Consider the following 13,958-nt stretch of genomic DNA (forward strand, 5'->3'; position numbering starts at 1 on the left):
TAACTAAAATAATTTATCAAAAAACAATTGCTTTTACGTTAAAAACCGATAACATTTAGTCGACACGATTTCATTTGGATTTACGCGTTTGATATGTTGCTCTCCGAGAAAATAATAAAAAAACCTCGATAATATTTTGAGTGTTTTATTATAAGTGTACAGTTATTTTTATAGTTGACTAAAATGTGTACTATAATAGTATCTTGTCTACGTTCAAATATTATACTTAAACAAAACAAATATTTCGTGAAGTACGAAAGTCGAAAATTAATTTCGAAAATATGACACATTTCGTTTTTTTTTTATTGTGATTATAAAATTCATTTCACTAACAATGAAATAACTAATTCGAAAAGAAGTATACAGGTAACTACGTAGTAGTTGGTCGATTTTTATGTTGAAAAAGGTTGAAAGATAAAATAAAATTAAGTATTGTGTTTATTCATTTCTGATTGTAAAGCGACACCATGTCTTACACATTAAAATGATATTTAATTAAATAATAATAATAATATTGTTCCTTGAATTTTGAACACTGCTTGTATTTATTTATTATGTACAATATTTCGTGTACGTGGTACTATAAACACATTACTATAGCAAGAACTCTTAAGGCAAACAAAATTTCTCGAATAACTAGGAAATTTAATTCACAAAATTCCCCTTTAAAAAACTATACACATATTAACCAAAGCATACACCACATTAAGTTCAGGACCCTGCAATTTAATACTATATCTTTTTGGAAGATCATTTTGAAAGACTATTAACGTTATTTATTCTTATAGAATTTTCTTACTGGAATGCAAATAAAGTTATTCATTGAAATACTTCGATTACATTACGTGTGTATACATTGGCTGAATATTATCATCAACGTAATAAAAATACATAATTTTTCTTTCTTGTTTGTATCGCATCGTTGTACGAGCATACATTTAATGAAACAATAGGCACTGCATATAAGTACCTTTGCCTTATCGAACGAAGAAGCAAAAGCACCAGTTCTTTATGAAATATCATTAATGGTGATTTTTCTTTAAGGAGCCTCGTATCGATATCGTTAAAAACATTACAATATATATATGTATAACGGTATTATATACATATATATATAACAGTATGTAGTACTTGTGTGAAACCAAATATAGAGCGATCAAGCGAGAGTTCGATCAATCTCGGCTACTATTGGCTCCTGCTTTATACAAACTGTACTTTTGTCTAGTTCATCATGCAAAACGCCAAACACTCGACAGAAAAAAAAAATATGTATGACTGTCAAATTTTTATGTCGATTAACGTACAAATAACAATTTGAATAAACCATCGATAACAATTATCATCGAGAATGTTTGGAAAATTGTATTTCACAAAGATGTAATACCTACAATCGAAACGTTGGCAGCCTGAGAACTTATGCAAATATATCAATTAATACACTAAACATAGTTGAGCGTCAATTAGTTTTTTTTCTCTTACGTTTTCATTCCGTATTTATAACCTACCGTAAAGTGTAGTTGCTCAGGCGCCAACGCAATGAAGCACAATTAATGTGATCTAATGAAAATATAAGGACGTAATATATACTCTGATCATTCGTACAAATTTATACTGATATGATTTCCTTTGTTCTATTGCAATGCCGTACTTAAGAAATAGCGTTTCATTTGGCATCTGTTGGTGGTAATACAGCTTCCGATGATGCGTTGTCTAAACTACAAGAGATTTTGTATTCGTTCGAGGACTTTTCATTTTGTACCGTAGTAGTTTCAAGCTCCACGTTCATTATGTTATCTCCGCACGTAGTTTCGCTAAAACATGTAACACACGTTACATTACATTACAGTTTCAATTGCAAGATAGTATAATATGTATATAAATGTTGTTATGTAGATTTAGTTACCTGGTATCTGAAATTTCACTTGGATTTGCATTTTTATCAGGGGTACAAACAGGAAACGAACTATCTTCGATGATTTTATGATTCACATTCGTTTCTGTGTCTAAAGGAGTACTGTCAACAGACTCTTCGACTTTTACATCACCTGCTCCGATAGTGGCTTCCGCCGTTACTTTATTTTCTACTACATCTTCCGTTTTGTTTAGATCCGCCGATGTATCCGGTGTCTCTTTTTTAATATCATCACACAATTTGTTATCTATTATCACATTCTCTACACTGAGAGTGTTTTCAAAATTATCAAAATTTGCCCAACCAGTAGGTTCAACTGTTTCTGAAGGTGCACTGTCCCATGGATTCACTTCGGGAAGCGTATTATTACCAGTCGATAGTGGTTCAGTTGTATTCCATCCTAATGCAATAAATATTAACATAGCGTTATTACAAAACCGATAACTATTAATCTGTTTCATGCAAGAACGAAGAAACATTTTCAAATTATAAAACCTTCGTCATCCTCGTCGAATGAATTGGAATCGTTATGTTGTTGTTTCGTGGGCCAGTCTTCTTTATCTACCACAGTCTGATAAGTAAGTTCGTCACCCCATTCTCCTACTGCGCTACAGTCTTCCAAGCCAACGTTTTGTTTCTCCTGACAAATCTGTAATTACTCATATTTTTACGTATCTCAAATATTTCAAGTATTAAATTTTTACCGAAACTATTATGTACCTTTTTGAACATATCTTCTCTCTCTTCGTGATTTTCTTCGCTGAGTGTGAAGGCCAATGTTGTTAATTGGTCAACCGAATTACTATAATAGTATTTTTGTAAAAAGGTGGTGCTACATTATAGTCTTTAACTCTGCTAATTTTTATCTCGATATTTTACAATAATAAATACTAAGTTACTTACTGAAGATCGCCTTCGCTTTTATTGAATTCGTCGTCGTCGAATCCAAAATTTCCAACAAATTGCGGTCCCATGTGTTGTTTCAGGTAATTAGCGTAATACTAGTCATGTTACGCAATATTATGTAAAATAATAACTTATTATAATTAATCGATAAAATTCGTTCATTTGTAACACCTTATTACATGTTTTTATACAAAGTTTTTCATAAATACGTAATATAGTACTAACTTGCTCGCTTCGATTAAATTCTTCTTCGGGATTAGAACTATAATCGTCTGGATTTTCACTGGAATTATTTTTGAATGGTTGAGCCTCTCCGCTCTAAAAATTCATATTATGAGTGTAATTTACCCGATATTATAAAGTTGTGATTTTAAGTAAATCAAAATTGATTATTGTAGAAATTTAAACGCACCAACACAACTTGATTAGTTTTATTAATTATTACCAATGATACATTCACAAATTTGTTCCATTCGTAGAGGCACTTAGGGGGTAAGTTAGCCTTTAAAAAGTTATCTAAATCTTCGCTCTTTTTACATTGGTTAACAATGTTATTTGCAATATTTATCAAATGACCCATGTATCCCTGTCTGGTTTCTCCATAGATTGAATGCCTAAAATGTAAAAGTGCCATAAAATAAATAGTGTCATACAATTTAACAATTACGATTCAGACTTAACATACCGTTCAGCATCATATTCGGCATACGCTTTTAAAATTCGATCTATTAATTTGCACTCGATAAATATCTGAAAATAAATTTAATTACATTAAATGAATAAATGCGGACTTCTGCTCTTGTTGAAAGAAGGATACTTACATTATTATAAATAATGTCATTTGTATACTTAAAATCACAATTAACAGCTAAAGCCAGGCACAATTGTACTTGAGTATGTAGGAAATTGTTCCACACATATGTAAAAAATAAATCCTTAAGAAACATGAAAGAAAGCACATCTCTTTAGGTAATATATTTCTTTAATATGTTCGAGTATTATATATCTTATTTACCAGTAGTGTTTGGAATGTTCCTAATTCTACTAAGGTCTCATAAATTTTTACATTTTCCACTGTCATCAGTGCTGTGAATAACTTTGCTACATGTATACGTGTATTGCCTAATGGACATTCTAACACTCCAACAGTTTGTTTAATGGGGGGTTTCTGCAATATGAAATATTATACGTAGAACAATGTTTTTTTTTTTTTAATACAATTTATTTGCGATACTTACGTAAGGTGGATCTAATAGGAGTTTGTGAAGTCGTTCTAAATAAGGCAGGGTTGCATTTGAAATTTTCATACGCTGTTCATTATCTGTGACTTCCTCGCCGATACCATTGCCGTGAATATCTCCTTCGTTTAACGCGCTAAAGACACAAATATTGTTTTACTAATATATCGTTCTTTTTTTTTGTAAGATATCAAAAGATTTTTTAAATAGTTTATATTCTTACTTGTTAGCTTTTTTGCCTAAAAGTGTGAGAAGTACTTGAATTCCTCCAACAATACTACTTTCTAATTTTTCTCCATTTAAGATAGTTTCTAACAACAGACTCACTGTTTCTTCTCTGTGAAAGAAATACGAACTTTAAAATAGAAAATTATAAATTTCTTAAATATCTTGCAAGTAACAATTGTATAATTTATCATTTGGATTGCATTGTTCTTTCTTGTACTTACGATTCAAGGGTATTTAAAATAGGATCTGAATCAGTTTGTTTTGCAGATGTACGTTGATTTTCTCGTGTCTCAATAATCATATCACAAAGTAACTGTGCAGCATTTGCATGTTTACTTGATTCAGAGCTAGGGGATAATAACTGTACCAACCTTTGCACTAACTGTTGACTATTTAACCACTGTTAAAAAAAATATGTACATCAAATTTCAAACTAAACAATATAACCAACTGTATTAGTTGTGTGAATAAATTTGGGCTCATTAAATTATCGCAAATTCTGCTCTATTATAGGTTGAAAGGACTTTAAAACTACAACTCCTTACGTTTAATATATTTTGTCGCGTATCACTGCCTTCAACCCGAGTAACAAGTTTCAGTATTAAATCCATAATCGCAGAGGTTTCCAAGTGTCGCAAAAGCAAATCAACACATGTAAAACGACTTTTCAAAAATTCTAAAACCTGCAAACAAGTGAACTGATACGAATACCAGTTCTATCAAAAAAATGAAAATGTAGGATTTACAGACCAGTTATAATAATGTAATTATGCTCTATTACAAATATAAATTACTGTTTAATGCTACAGTTTTTGTTATAAATACTAGTATTAAATTCTGATAAACTTATAAGATTCGCTTATAATCACCTGATCAGTTTTACGAGTAACAAGTACACCGATAGTCTTACTAAAAAATGATGCCAACAGAGGATTTAATGGTTGGTCCGTTTCGATAAAGGAATAAAGTTTAGCCAAAAGTGTCTCATCTCCTAAAATATAACTAATTTTAATTTTTTTTTTTATAGATCTTAAATTATAGCTATTAAAAAGCTCCATGTACACATCTAAAAGCTTTTGTAACCCATTAACATTAACATTAAATAATAATTTTACTAAGATGTATATATTAGATGATCTGTATACCTGCTAATTTCTCGTTTAAAGTTGGTACATCACATGTTAATAGTTCGCAAGCTATATTCGGATATTTGTAACGCCAACGTTCCACTATGTCTGTTGATGGTTCTTTAGTTGTAAGTAGTATCAACTCTTCCATTACATCAGATCTTGTTAGACTACATGCAAATATCATATTAGAACTACTTAGTGTTTGTAAGAATACATTTTAATCTTACTTACTAATCGATAAGTTTCTTGTTTAGGCTTCTACATTCTTGCAAAATATCTCCTTCGTCCATCAACTCGTGCAACGTAATATCCTAAAATTATAAACAGAATATTTACCAAACTAAACAAAATATAGGTTATTCAAAAACTTTTTGCATCAAACTTTGTAACATTTTAAAAATACAAAGAATCTCTTTAAATAATAACTAATACTACGTCTTCTTTAAATATTTCTCCGAGCAGAGCAGTTTTCTCAAAATGTCTTGGTTAATGAACGAAACTGAAGTTATGCAAAACCAAGGAATGAGAGCTGTCCAAAAAAAAAAAAAGAAGAAAAATATATCATTCTAATCTCGTTGAAACGACGTTACGACGAAATAGGTAGGTCGAACGACGAAGAATATTTCGAGCTGGATTCGTTGGTGATTCGCGAAATTCGTAAACGATAGAAGAAACAGAATAACATTTCCATTCGTCGAGGTACGATTTTCCTTACCTCCTTGTTGAGGAGTGCCTCGATATGAGGCGATGACACGTAATTATTTGCCCAAAACATGTTGCGATCGCGTATCACGCCTTTGCTCGACTACGATACGTTTAATCGGACGCAAAAATAATCACAACATTGAAGTGGTGGCCACTAAAAAAATAACGTAACGCTTCGCGAGAGGGAGAGCCAGGGAGAGCCAACTAACATTGCATGGGCGCGTATTAGAACGATGATGATGCCGTGAAATAATTGCAGCGACGATCGTCGTTACTGCGAAAGTTAAAGGTCACCGAACGAAACCTATATTTTCTTTCTCTGGCGTGGATCTGCTTTGAAAATGTCACTTTTTCTCTGAAATGCAAAAACCCTTGAGAATTGTTTTAACTTTGACGTTTGCTGCGGAAGCAATATGCAATATTCCGCGATCGACTTTCGACCCAAACGCGCCTCATTTCACAATGTTCAAGATTGATAAATTTAAGCATCGTTTACATGAAGGACGAATAAACGCTATGTTTTTTTAAATGTTTTTATAATGTCGCAAATAAAAATTCGAAGAATATAAATTACATGTTGGAAATAAGATAGGTCTACAGTTTCAATAAAAATTCAAATTTATTAAACTTATTACAATAATTTTATCGAGCAGTAACATATGATATGAAATATGTATTCATATTCTCGACTAAAAAGGGTTGTATCGAATATAATAAATTTGTATTCAACGACATGATTTACGATCAATTAAAAATCTCTTGTTTTTTTTTTATTATTATTATATTTACTAGGAGGAAAGAAAAACCTCATTTACAATTAGCGCGCCACACCGTGCCATGTTCAAAGTGTTGGTTCGATGCAGTTCGATGTGTTTACACGAAATTATGTTTACTTTCATGGCTCGTTGGATCTGAAAAAGTATTGTTCCAAAAAATTTGTTTTTTTTGTGGACAATATGGGTAAGAGGGATAAAAGTAAGAAAAAAGTAAGCGGCAGCGTGAAAACTGCGCTGAAAACAGAAAAGAAATTGAACGCTAAGCAAAAAAAGGAATTGGCCGCACTTGGGGAGGTTAGGAACACGTGTAAAGACAATTAGTAAACACGATTTGTTTTTATAATAATTATGACGCGAATTTGTAACACGAAAATATTCATTTTTTTTGGTATAAATTCTAGGATGATATAGAACATGTGATTGCTGAAATCGAAAAAGAAGAAGCACGAAGGCAACGTGTTGTCGAAAAAACTGTACCGCAACCGTCTCGACGTGTAAACTTTACATTGACAGCGCATCCTTTCAAAGATGAGCTTATTATGCTCGGTGGAGAATTTCACGACGGACGCACGGTAAATTAATATTCATTTTGCGTTTTGATAATATAGAAATTTCGAACGATTTCGTCTTTATTTAGACGGTTGTTTATGGGGATATGTTTACATATAACTTGAGCAAAAATGAATGGACTGTTGTAAAAGCACCGGGTGCTCCACCTCCGCGTTGTGGTCATCAAGCGGTAGCAACAGCGACGAGCAAAGGAGAATTATGGGTCTTTGGAGGTGAATTTTCCAGTCCTTCGGAATCACAATTTTATCATTACAAAGATTTATGGGTTTATCGATTTGGAGAGAAAAAATGGGAAAAAATTTTGTATGTATATACCTTTCAAGAATCTAAGATATATAGAGATGTCTGTTATTTAATTTCTTTTATCTTCTCTAGATCTCCTGGTGGACCATCCGCTAGAAGCGGTCATAGAATGACTCACATAAAAAGACAATTGATAGTTTTTGGTGGATTCCATGATAACTTGAGGGATTATAAATATTACAATGATGTGTATATATTTAATCTTGATACATATGTTTGGCATAAAATTGAATTGTCTGGTAAAATTATGATAAATAGATAGATTCATTTTTCCAAATACGAATTTTTATGTATTATAAAAATATTTTATTACATTTTAGGTATTCCGCCGCATCCACGGTCTGGATGTATAATACTGCCAACACCTGAAAATAAACTTCTTGTATATGGTGGCTATAGTAAGGAAAGACTGAAGAAGGATGTTGATAAGGGTCTTATTCATAGCGACATGTTCTTAATGACTCCAGAGAGTATGTAGTTTGTTTTTATATATGTTTTAATCCTGAACGTTACTATATATTAATATTATTTTAGAAAATGATCAAACTGGTGTAAAATGGAAATGGATATCTATAAAACAGTCGGGAAAACCGTCACCGCGGTGTAGCGCGTCAGCTGTCTTAATTCAATCAAATTTGGCATATTTATTTGGCGGTGTTTTTGACGATGAAGACAACGAAGAAGAACTTAATGGAACATTTTATAACGATTTAGTTGCGTTAGATTTAGACAATTTTCAATGGCACACAGGTAAGTGTACAAAGTACAATGAAACGTTTTTTTTTTTTTTTACGTCGCTATATGAGTCTAATCAATGTTTATATTCGAATGATTTTAGTGGCACTATCTGGTAAAAAAGATGTAACTGTACGACGCCGAAGGAGAAAACCAAAAGAAGATAGCGGCGAAGAAAACGATAGCGAAAGCGAAGATAAGAGCGACAATGAAATACAAAAATCATCTACTCCCGCTGAATCCACAATCATTGATGATGATGGAATATTTACAGTTACGATAGGGCCGACATCAACAGCTAGTACACATAAGAAAGAAAATGCACACGAAAATGTATTTGTTCCATGTCCAAGAATAAATCCCGGACTAGTTGTAAAACACAATGTTTTATATTTGTATGGTGGTATGTTCGAAAGCGGTGACAGACAATATACGCTCAATGATCTATATAGCTTGGGTATGTATAATATCATAGTTCAATAAATTTTGTACATATATTACTACAATTTTATATTTTTATCTTAGATTGTCGGAAACTAGATGAATGGAGAACAATAATAGCAGACGATTTATCTTCGCAAACTTGGTTCGAATCGAGCAGTTCGAGTTCCGAGGATGAGAACACTGACAGTGGAGATGAAGATGAAAGTGACTGTGAAATCGAACGCATGGATGTAGATGAAAATTAATTTCTGTAAAGTATGATTAATGTTACTGAGTTTTTAAAAAATAAAAACTAATATTGATTTTTAATATTTCTCTGGGCAGCAGATTTTATAGCAGATAACATTTTCTTTTTCTTCTGAATTTCTTCTAACATTGTAGAGTTCTGGAAAGAAATGAATAGAAACTTTATAAAAATGATCATAGAACTAAATTAACGTGATAATTAAAACATTTACCTGTATATTAATAAACAACGTGCAATCAGAAGTGAAAGGATAACATATGCTTCCTTCACACTGTATATAATTATTTTTTGGAAATATACAAATTTGCGAAATTTTTGATCCAGCTTTAATTAAATTTATTGTTTCATTATAGATACTATAATCTTCAGGGTTACTAGTAACGATATGAACTGCAAACAAAAATTCATTGTTTAACATATTAACAAAGTTACTTATTTTATTACATGTATAAATAATTCTAAATGTACCTTCTGGACATAATTTTGTAGTATTACTAGGCAGCTGTTTTCTGATTTCAAATATCAATTCTAATACTGTATATATTCTGTCATCTAGAGTAACATCTCTCCATTTTTTAAACTGTAATAACAATAATCAGTAGATATTAAAAATTTTGAAGTTTTTCACAGATCAAGCAAATTATCTTACCTGTTCTGGCAATGGATATGATGCTACCATTAATGATGGAACTACTAAAAATTCTGGAAATTGATCTGACAATTTTGTATATAATTCATCAGCAAGGTACGGCATTACAGGTGCAAGTATTCGTAAAAAAACTTCTAAGCATGTCCTTAAGCAATACGTATGACTCGCAATAATATCTGAATTTTCAGATTTAAATCCCGACTTAGTCGCTTCCTACGTGGTATTAAATAGATTAAATAACATTGTATATTATACAAAAGCAGCTTTCCAATGTTATAATCTTACCAAATAAAAATCACAAAATTCATAATGTAAGAACTGTTTTAACGACTCGATACTTTTATGGAAATTTCGTTCCATAAATCCATCATTAGTTGTACTAATCATTAAAGATAATCGACTTAAAATCCAGCGATCAATAATTGACATACTTTTTGGCTCTTGATACAGGTTTTTACCTGTCATAAGTATAATGTATCTGCTTGCTTGCCAAATTTTGTTACAGAACAATTTATGTGTTTGGCACATTTGCACGTCGAAATTAATTCTGTTCTCTATTTAATCGAAGAATAATCAATTATAATTATATTGTACTACATTGAAAAGTGCAAACAAAACATTGTATATATTAATGTATACTAACTTTGGATATTGTGACTACATAATGTCATACGTAGAGCATCCGTACCGCATTGTGGTATTCCTTTAGGGAACATTTGTTTATGTAGAGATAACATTCGCTTTAACTCACTTTGATTAAGAATGCCTATATCATAACTTTCGTTGCATTGTGCAGTTAAGTCCTGATTACATTGAAACATGTGATACAAATAAATTATATATTTAAATGGGAGGTTCATTAATACTCACATTTATAGTAGCTCCATTGATGATGTTTTCTGGTGATATCACGTTTCCAACTGTCTTGGACATCTTTTTCCCAAGACTATCGCATAAAATACCATGCAATAGTACTTCCTATATAACAATAATTTTTAAGTAAATATAAACATACATTTTTAACCGTGAGTACACGTTCAAAGATGAGAAAATCTTACATTGAAAGGTACACGATTGGTCAACTCTATTCCTAGCATAACCATTCTTGCAACCCAGAAAAACATTATATCGTGTCCCGTTTCCATTAATGTTAATGGATAATACTTTTTGAAATCTTCTGTCTAAATGTACATTTTTTAACATAATACAATGATGCTATTTCACTGGTTATTTAATCATTATATCGTTGTACCTTTTTTGGCCAATCTAACATAGCAAAAGGAACGATACCGGAAGAAAACCATGTATCCAACACATCTTGATCTTGATTTAATTTTAAATCACGTCCATACTTATTCTGCGCAATAAGCTGTGCATCATTCTCAGATCGTGCAACTATCCATTCGGTTTTGTCTCCGATTGTAACATAATAAGCTGGAATACGATGACCCCACCATAGCTGTCTCGAAATACACCAGTCTCTAACAAAAGTAATAATCGAAAAACAGATATCGCAATTAAACGTGTTTATACATTTTGTACGGTTTTTCAATTACCTAATGTTATTTAGCCAATTATACCATGACTCTTCGTGAATAGTAGGAACTATTTTTAAGTGACCCTCTTTCACAGCATTCATCGCTTTTTGCGCCATATCTTTGGTCTTTAAAAACCATTGTTCTTTCAACATGTATTCCACAATATCTTGAGATCGTGAACATATTCGTAAGCACATTTTGTGTTCATGAATCCCTTTTAAAAGACCTCTGTTTGACAATTCATTTAAGACTTTCTCCCGAGCGATAAATCTTGGAAGACCCTAAAATATTTTGAAGTTTAATTCTCGTTAGAAGCAACTGGAAAATACAATTGTTGAACTTGAATATTGTTATACTTTGAATTGATTTCCCGCATCTGTTATATTTCCATTTTCGTCGATAACTTGGATGATATCTAATTGATGATTCGTAGCAATTGTATAATCTAACTGATCGTGCGCTGGTGTTATTTTCAGTGTCCCTAAAAATATCCTTCATTATTGTTTATTGTTCAAACTAATGAAATACTTTAATATCTCCCAATAATTGAAATATTTACCAGTGCCAAAGTTTTTATCGACCAAAGAATCAGCGATAACAGGTATATATGTTTCTCTTAAAGCATGCCAAACATTTTGTCCAATGTACTTTGCATATATTTCGTTATCCGGGTGAACAGCAATTGCTACATCACCGAAAAGAGTTTCTGGTCTAGTTGTCGCGACTACTATTTCATCGTCTAAAAATATATGTTCTTATCAAATACGATCGATTCGCATAGCGCGAAAAATGTACAACAAAGAGTATTACTTGTATTTTCAACTGGATAAGCTATATGCGCTATTTCGCCGAATGTAATCTTCTTTTCATATCCTGGAATATGAAGATCTGTCTTTGCAGCAATATACCTAACATCTACTTCGATATCAGATATTGTACTATGCAAAGCAGGAGACCAATTAATTAAATCCTTTTTCCTATATAGTAGATTTTTATCATTTAGAGTTACAAGTGCTTCTATCACAGCATTATTATAATTCTGAAATTCGAGTTATAAATAAATATACATTCTATAAAGGGAAACTCAAAGAAATACCTTGTTCATTGTGAAATATTCTTTAGACCAATCCAAACTGGCACCCAAAGCTTTCAACTGAGACTTTATCGTATCTTCCTTCTGATTCTTCCATTCCCAAATAATGGAAAGGAATTGTTCCTTTCCTATGTCGGATTTCGTTACACCTTTTGTTTTCCATAAATACTTTTCTATCATCATTTGTGTTGCAATTCCAGCATGATCTAAACCTGGTATCCACATCACAGGATGTCCTTTCATTCTGTACCTAAATGTAAAACATCCTGAGCAATCTCAACTAACGTGATTGAAAGATGAAAAAGTAATGAAAAATACCATCTTGCTAGAACATCTTGAATTGTAACAGTTAACGCATGTCCTATATGTAATGTTCCAGTTATATTTGGTGGAGGCAAAACCATTTTAAATGCATCTTTCTCGCTGCCTTTCATAGCAAAATATCCATTCTTTTCCCAAACACTATACCACTTGTCTTCTGCATCTTTAGATTTGAAGGTTGCTGGAAAATCTAAAGGCAAAGAATTCATCGAAATTTTTATTTCTAAAGAATTAAAACTTCGATTATGCATTGTTTTTCGAAAACCAGGTATTTTCGATATGTACGTACCTGATATGGATTGAGTACGACAGCCATTGTAACAATATTTACAATAAGATTTGCTACGTAAAAGACTATTTAATCGTACGACAATCATTATGGGTTAAGAAACACTGTACAAATTTATTTGTATATTTAAGGAAACCTAACCTAAAACGCGAGGAGGACTGTTGTACTGAATTGCTGTAGTTGACATGTTATTATCATAAATAATATATTTAGTAAGAACTTGTATTTTGGAAATGGCAAATGTCTGTATATTTTTAATTCAAACATTTATCCACTGCTATATAGATACAAAGTATAGGATATATTTAAATACCCTAACCAACCCTAACAATAAACGTGGAGTCACGTGGAATTTGAAACAGTGTTTCTCATTTTTACATTGTACTTTATTTACATATACGCAGATAACAATAAAGTGGTTTAATTTGATGTTATTCTGAGTAATAAAATAATTATGCTTTATAAATTATTACAGACTGACAATACAAGATTTCGCAATAAGTTGAATATATAATAAGTAGACAACGGATGTTTATGTATTTATAATTATAAAATATTATATATTTTTGCAGCAATGCAAAAATGTATAAAATATCAACAATAATGTACATCATCTAATAATAATAATAATGTATATACAATATCTATATATTATATAGATTATAACGCTTAGAGTCGTGCAATTTGCTGTATGAACACGACAGAAAGTGTGTTGCTACGAGAACTAAATCATAAAAGATAACGAAAGAATCGTTCCAAATACAAATGTATTTGAACTCAAATTACGAAGAACGATAAGCGATTATTTGTACAAAACTGGATAAGACTGATATGTGAACAACAAATATATTAATTATTTCGATATACTACGTAT

General features: G+C 31.5%; 3 protein-coding genes across 5 annotated transcripts; 1 reads left to right on the forward strand and 2 right to left on the reverse strand.

The window, feature by feature from the left end:
* Positions 1 to 420: 420 nt before the first annotated feature.
* Positions 421 to 6,548, reverse strand: LOC128872561 (serine/threonine-protein phosphatase 6 regulatory subunit 3). The gene is made up of 18 exons (XM_054115388.1): positions 6,130 to 6,548; positions 5,646 to 5,725; positions 5,430 to 5,581; positions 5,154 to 5,275; positions 4,830 to 5,000; positions 4,506 to 4,684; positions 4,280 to 4,393; positions 4,057 to 4,192; positions 3,834 to 3,986; positions 3,640 to 3,753; positions 3,504 to 3,568; positions 3,231 to 3,432; positions 3,044 to 3,136; positions 2,816 to 2,913; positions 2,633 to 2,714; positions 2,408 to 2,561; positions 1,904 to 2,312; positions 421 to 1,811 (listed from the first exon to the last, which is right to left on the reverse strand). Exons 1-18 carry the CDS (start codon positions 6,187 to 6,189, stop codon positions 1,664 to 1,666), a joined length of 2,532 nt encoding a protein of 843 aa, XP_053971363.1. The 5' UTR covers positions 6,190 to 6,548; the 3' UTR covers positions 421 to 1,663.
* Positions 6,549 to 6,959: 411 nt separating this feature from the next.
* Positions 6,960 to 10,057, forward strand: LOC128872563 (kelch domain-containing protein 4-like). Of its 3 annotated transcripts, XR_008456215.1 has the most exons (10): positions 6,960 to 7,189; positions 7,297 to 7,467; positions 7,533 to 7,768; positions 7,841 to 8,007; positions 8,089 to 8,238; positions 8,303 to 8,518; positions 8,607 to 8,960; positions 9,029 to 9,202; positions 9,825 to 9,939; positions 10,032 to 10,057. XR_008456215.1 is itself a non-coding variant. In XM_054115394.1 (9 exons), exons 1-8 carry the CDS (start codon positions 6,977 to 6,979, stop codon positions 9,190 to 9,192), a joined length of 1,671 nt encoding a protein of 556 aa, XP_053971369.1. In that variant the 5' UTR covers positions 6,960 to 6,976; the 3' UTR covers positions 9,193 to 9,202; positions 9,825 to 10,057. The 3 variants fall into 3 exon arrangements, 2 of the variants coding, with proteins under 2 accessions (XP_053971369.1, XP_053971368.1); XM_054115394.1 differs by having other exon boundaries at positions 9,825 to 10,057; XM_054115393.1 differs by lacking the exons at positions 9,825 to 9,939; positions 10,032 to 10,057 and having other exon boundaries at positions 9,029 to 9,258.
* LOC128872560 (valine--tRNA ligase-like) lies at positions 8,944 to 13,423 on the reverse strand. The gene is made up of 16 exons (XM_054115387.1): positions 13,085 to 13,423; positions 12,793 to 12,985; positions 12,478 to 12,724; positions 12,192 to 12,420; positions 11,941 to 12,120; positions 11,738 to 11,862; positions 11,400 to 11,662; positions 11,096 to 11,324; positions 10,902 to 11,024; positions 10,714 to 10,821; positions 10,487 to 10,646; positions 10,129 to 10,397; positions 9,844 to 10,056; positions 9,663 to 9,774; positions 9,406 to 9,584; positions 8,944 to 9,332 (listed from the first exon to the last, which is right to left on the reverse strand). Exons 1-16 carry the CDS (start codon positions 13,170 to 13,172, stop codon positions 9,240 to 9,242), a joined length of 2,811 nt encoding a protein of 936 aa, XP_053971362.1. The 5' UTR covers positions 13,173 to 13,423; the 3' UTR covers positions 8,944 to 9,239.
* Positions 13,424 to 13,958: the final 535 nt, after the last annotated feature.

The sequence above is a fragment of the Hylaeus volcanicus genome, chromosome 2 (genome assembly GCF_026283585.1).
Source record: "Hylaeus volcanicus isolate JK05 chromosome 2, UHH_iyHylVolc1.0_haploid, whole genome shotgun sequence".
Taxonomy (NCBI): Eukaryota; Metazoa; Arthropoda; class Insecta; order Hymenoptera; family Colletidae; genus Hylaeus; species Hylaeus volcanicus.

Bases quoted from the DNA above. Each gene is read 5' to 3' on its own strand.
- LOC128872563 (XM_054115394.1), top strand. From the start codon at position 6,977: ATGCAGTTCGATGTGTTTACACGAAATTATGTTTACTTTCATGGCTCG. The intron at 7,468-7,532 runs GTAAATTAATAT...GTCTTTATTTAG, and splicing joins AATTTCACGACGGACGCACG to ACGGTTGTTTATGGGGATAT. The intron at 7,769-7,840 runs GTATGTATATAC...TATCTTCTCTAG, and splicing joins AAAAAATGGGAAAAAATTTT to ATCTCCTGGTGGACCATCCG.
- LOC128872560 (XM_054115387.1), bottom strand. From the start codon at position 13,172: ATGATTGTCGTACGATTAAATAGTCTTTTACGTAGCAAATCTTATTGT. The intron at 10,647-10,713 runs GTGAGTATTAAT...CAATGTAATCAG, and splicing joins TCAATGGAGCTACTATAAAT to GACTTAACTGCACAATGCAA. The intron at 9,585-9,662 runs GTACATTTAGAA...TTTTGTTTGCAG, and splicing joins TACAAAATTATGTCCAGAAG to TTCATATCGTTACTAGTAAC.
- LOC128872561 (XM_054115388.1), bottom strand. From the start codon at position 6,189: ATGTTTTGGGCAAATAATTACGTGTCATCGCCTCATATCGAGGCACTC. The intron at 5,582-5,645 runs GTAAGTAAGATT...ATTTGCATGTAG, and splicing joins AACAAGAAACTTATCGATTA to TCTAACAAGATCTGATGTAA. The intron at 3,754-3,833 runs GTAAATAAGATA...ATGTTTCTTAAG, and splicing joins GAACATTCCAAACACTACTG to GATTTATTTTTTACATATGT.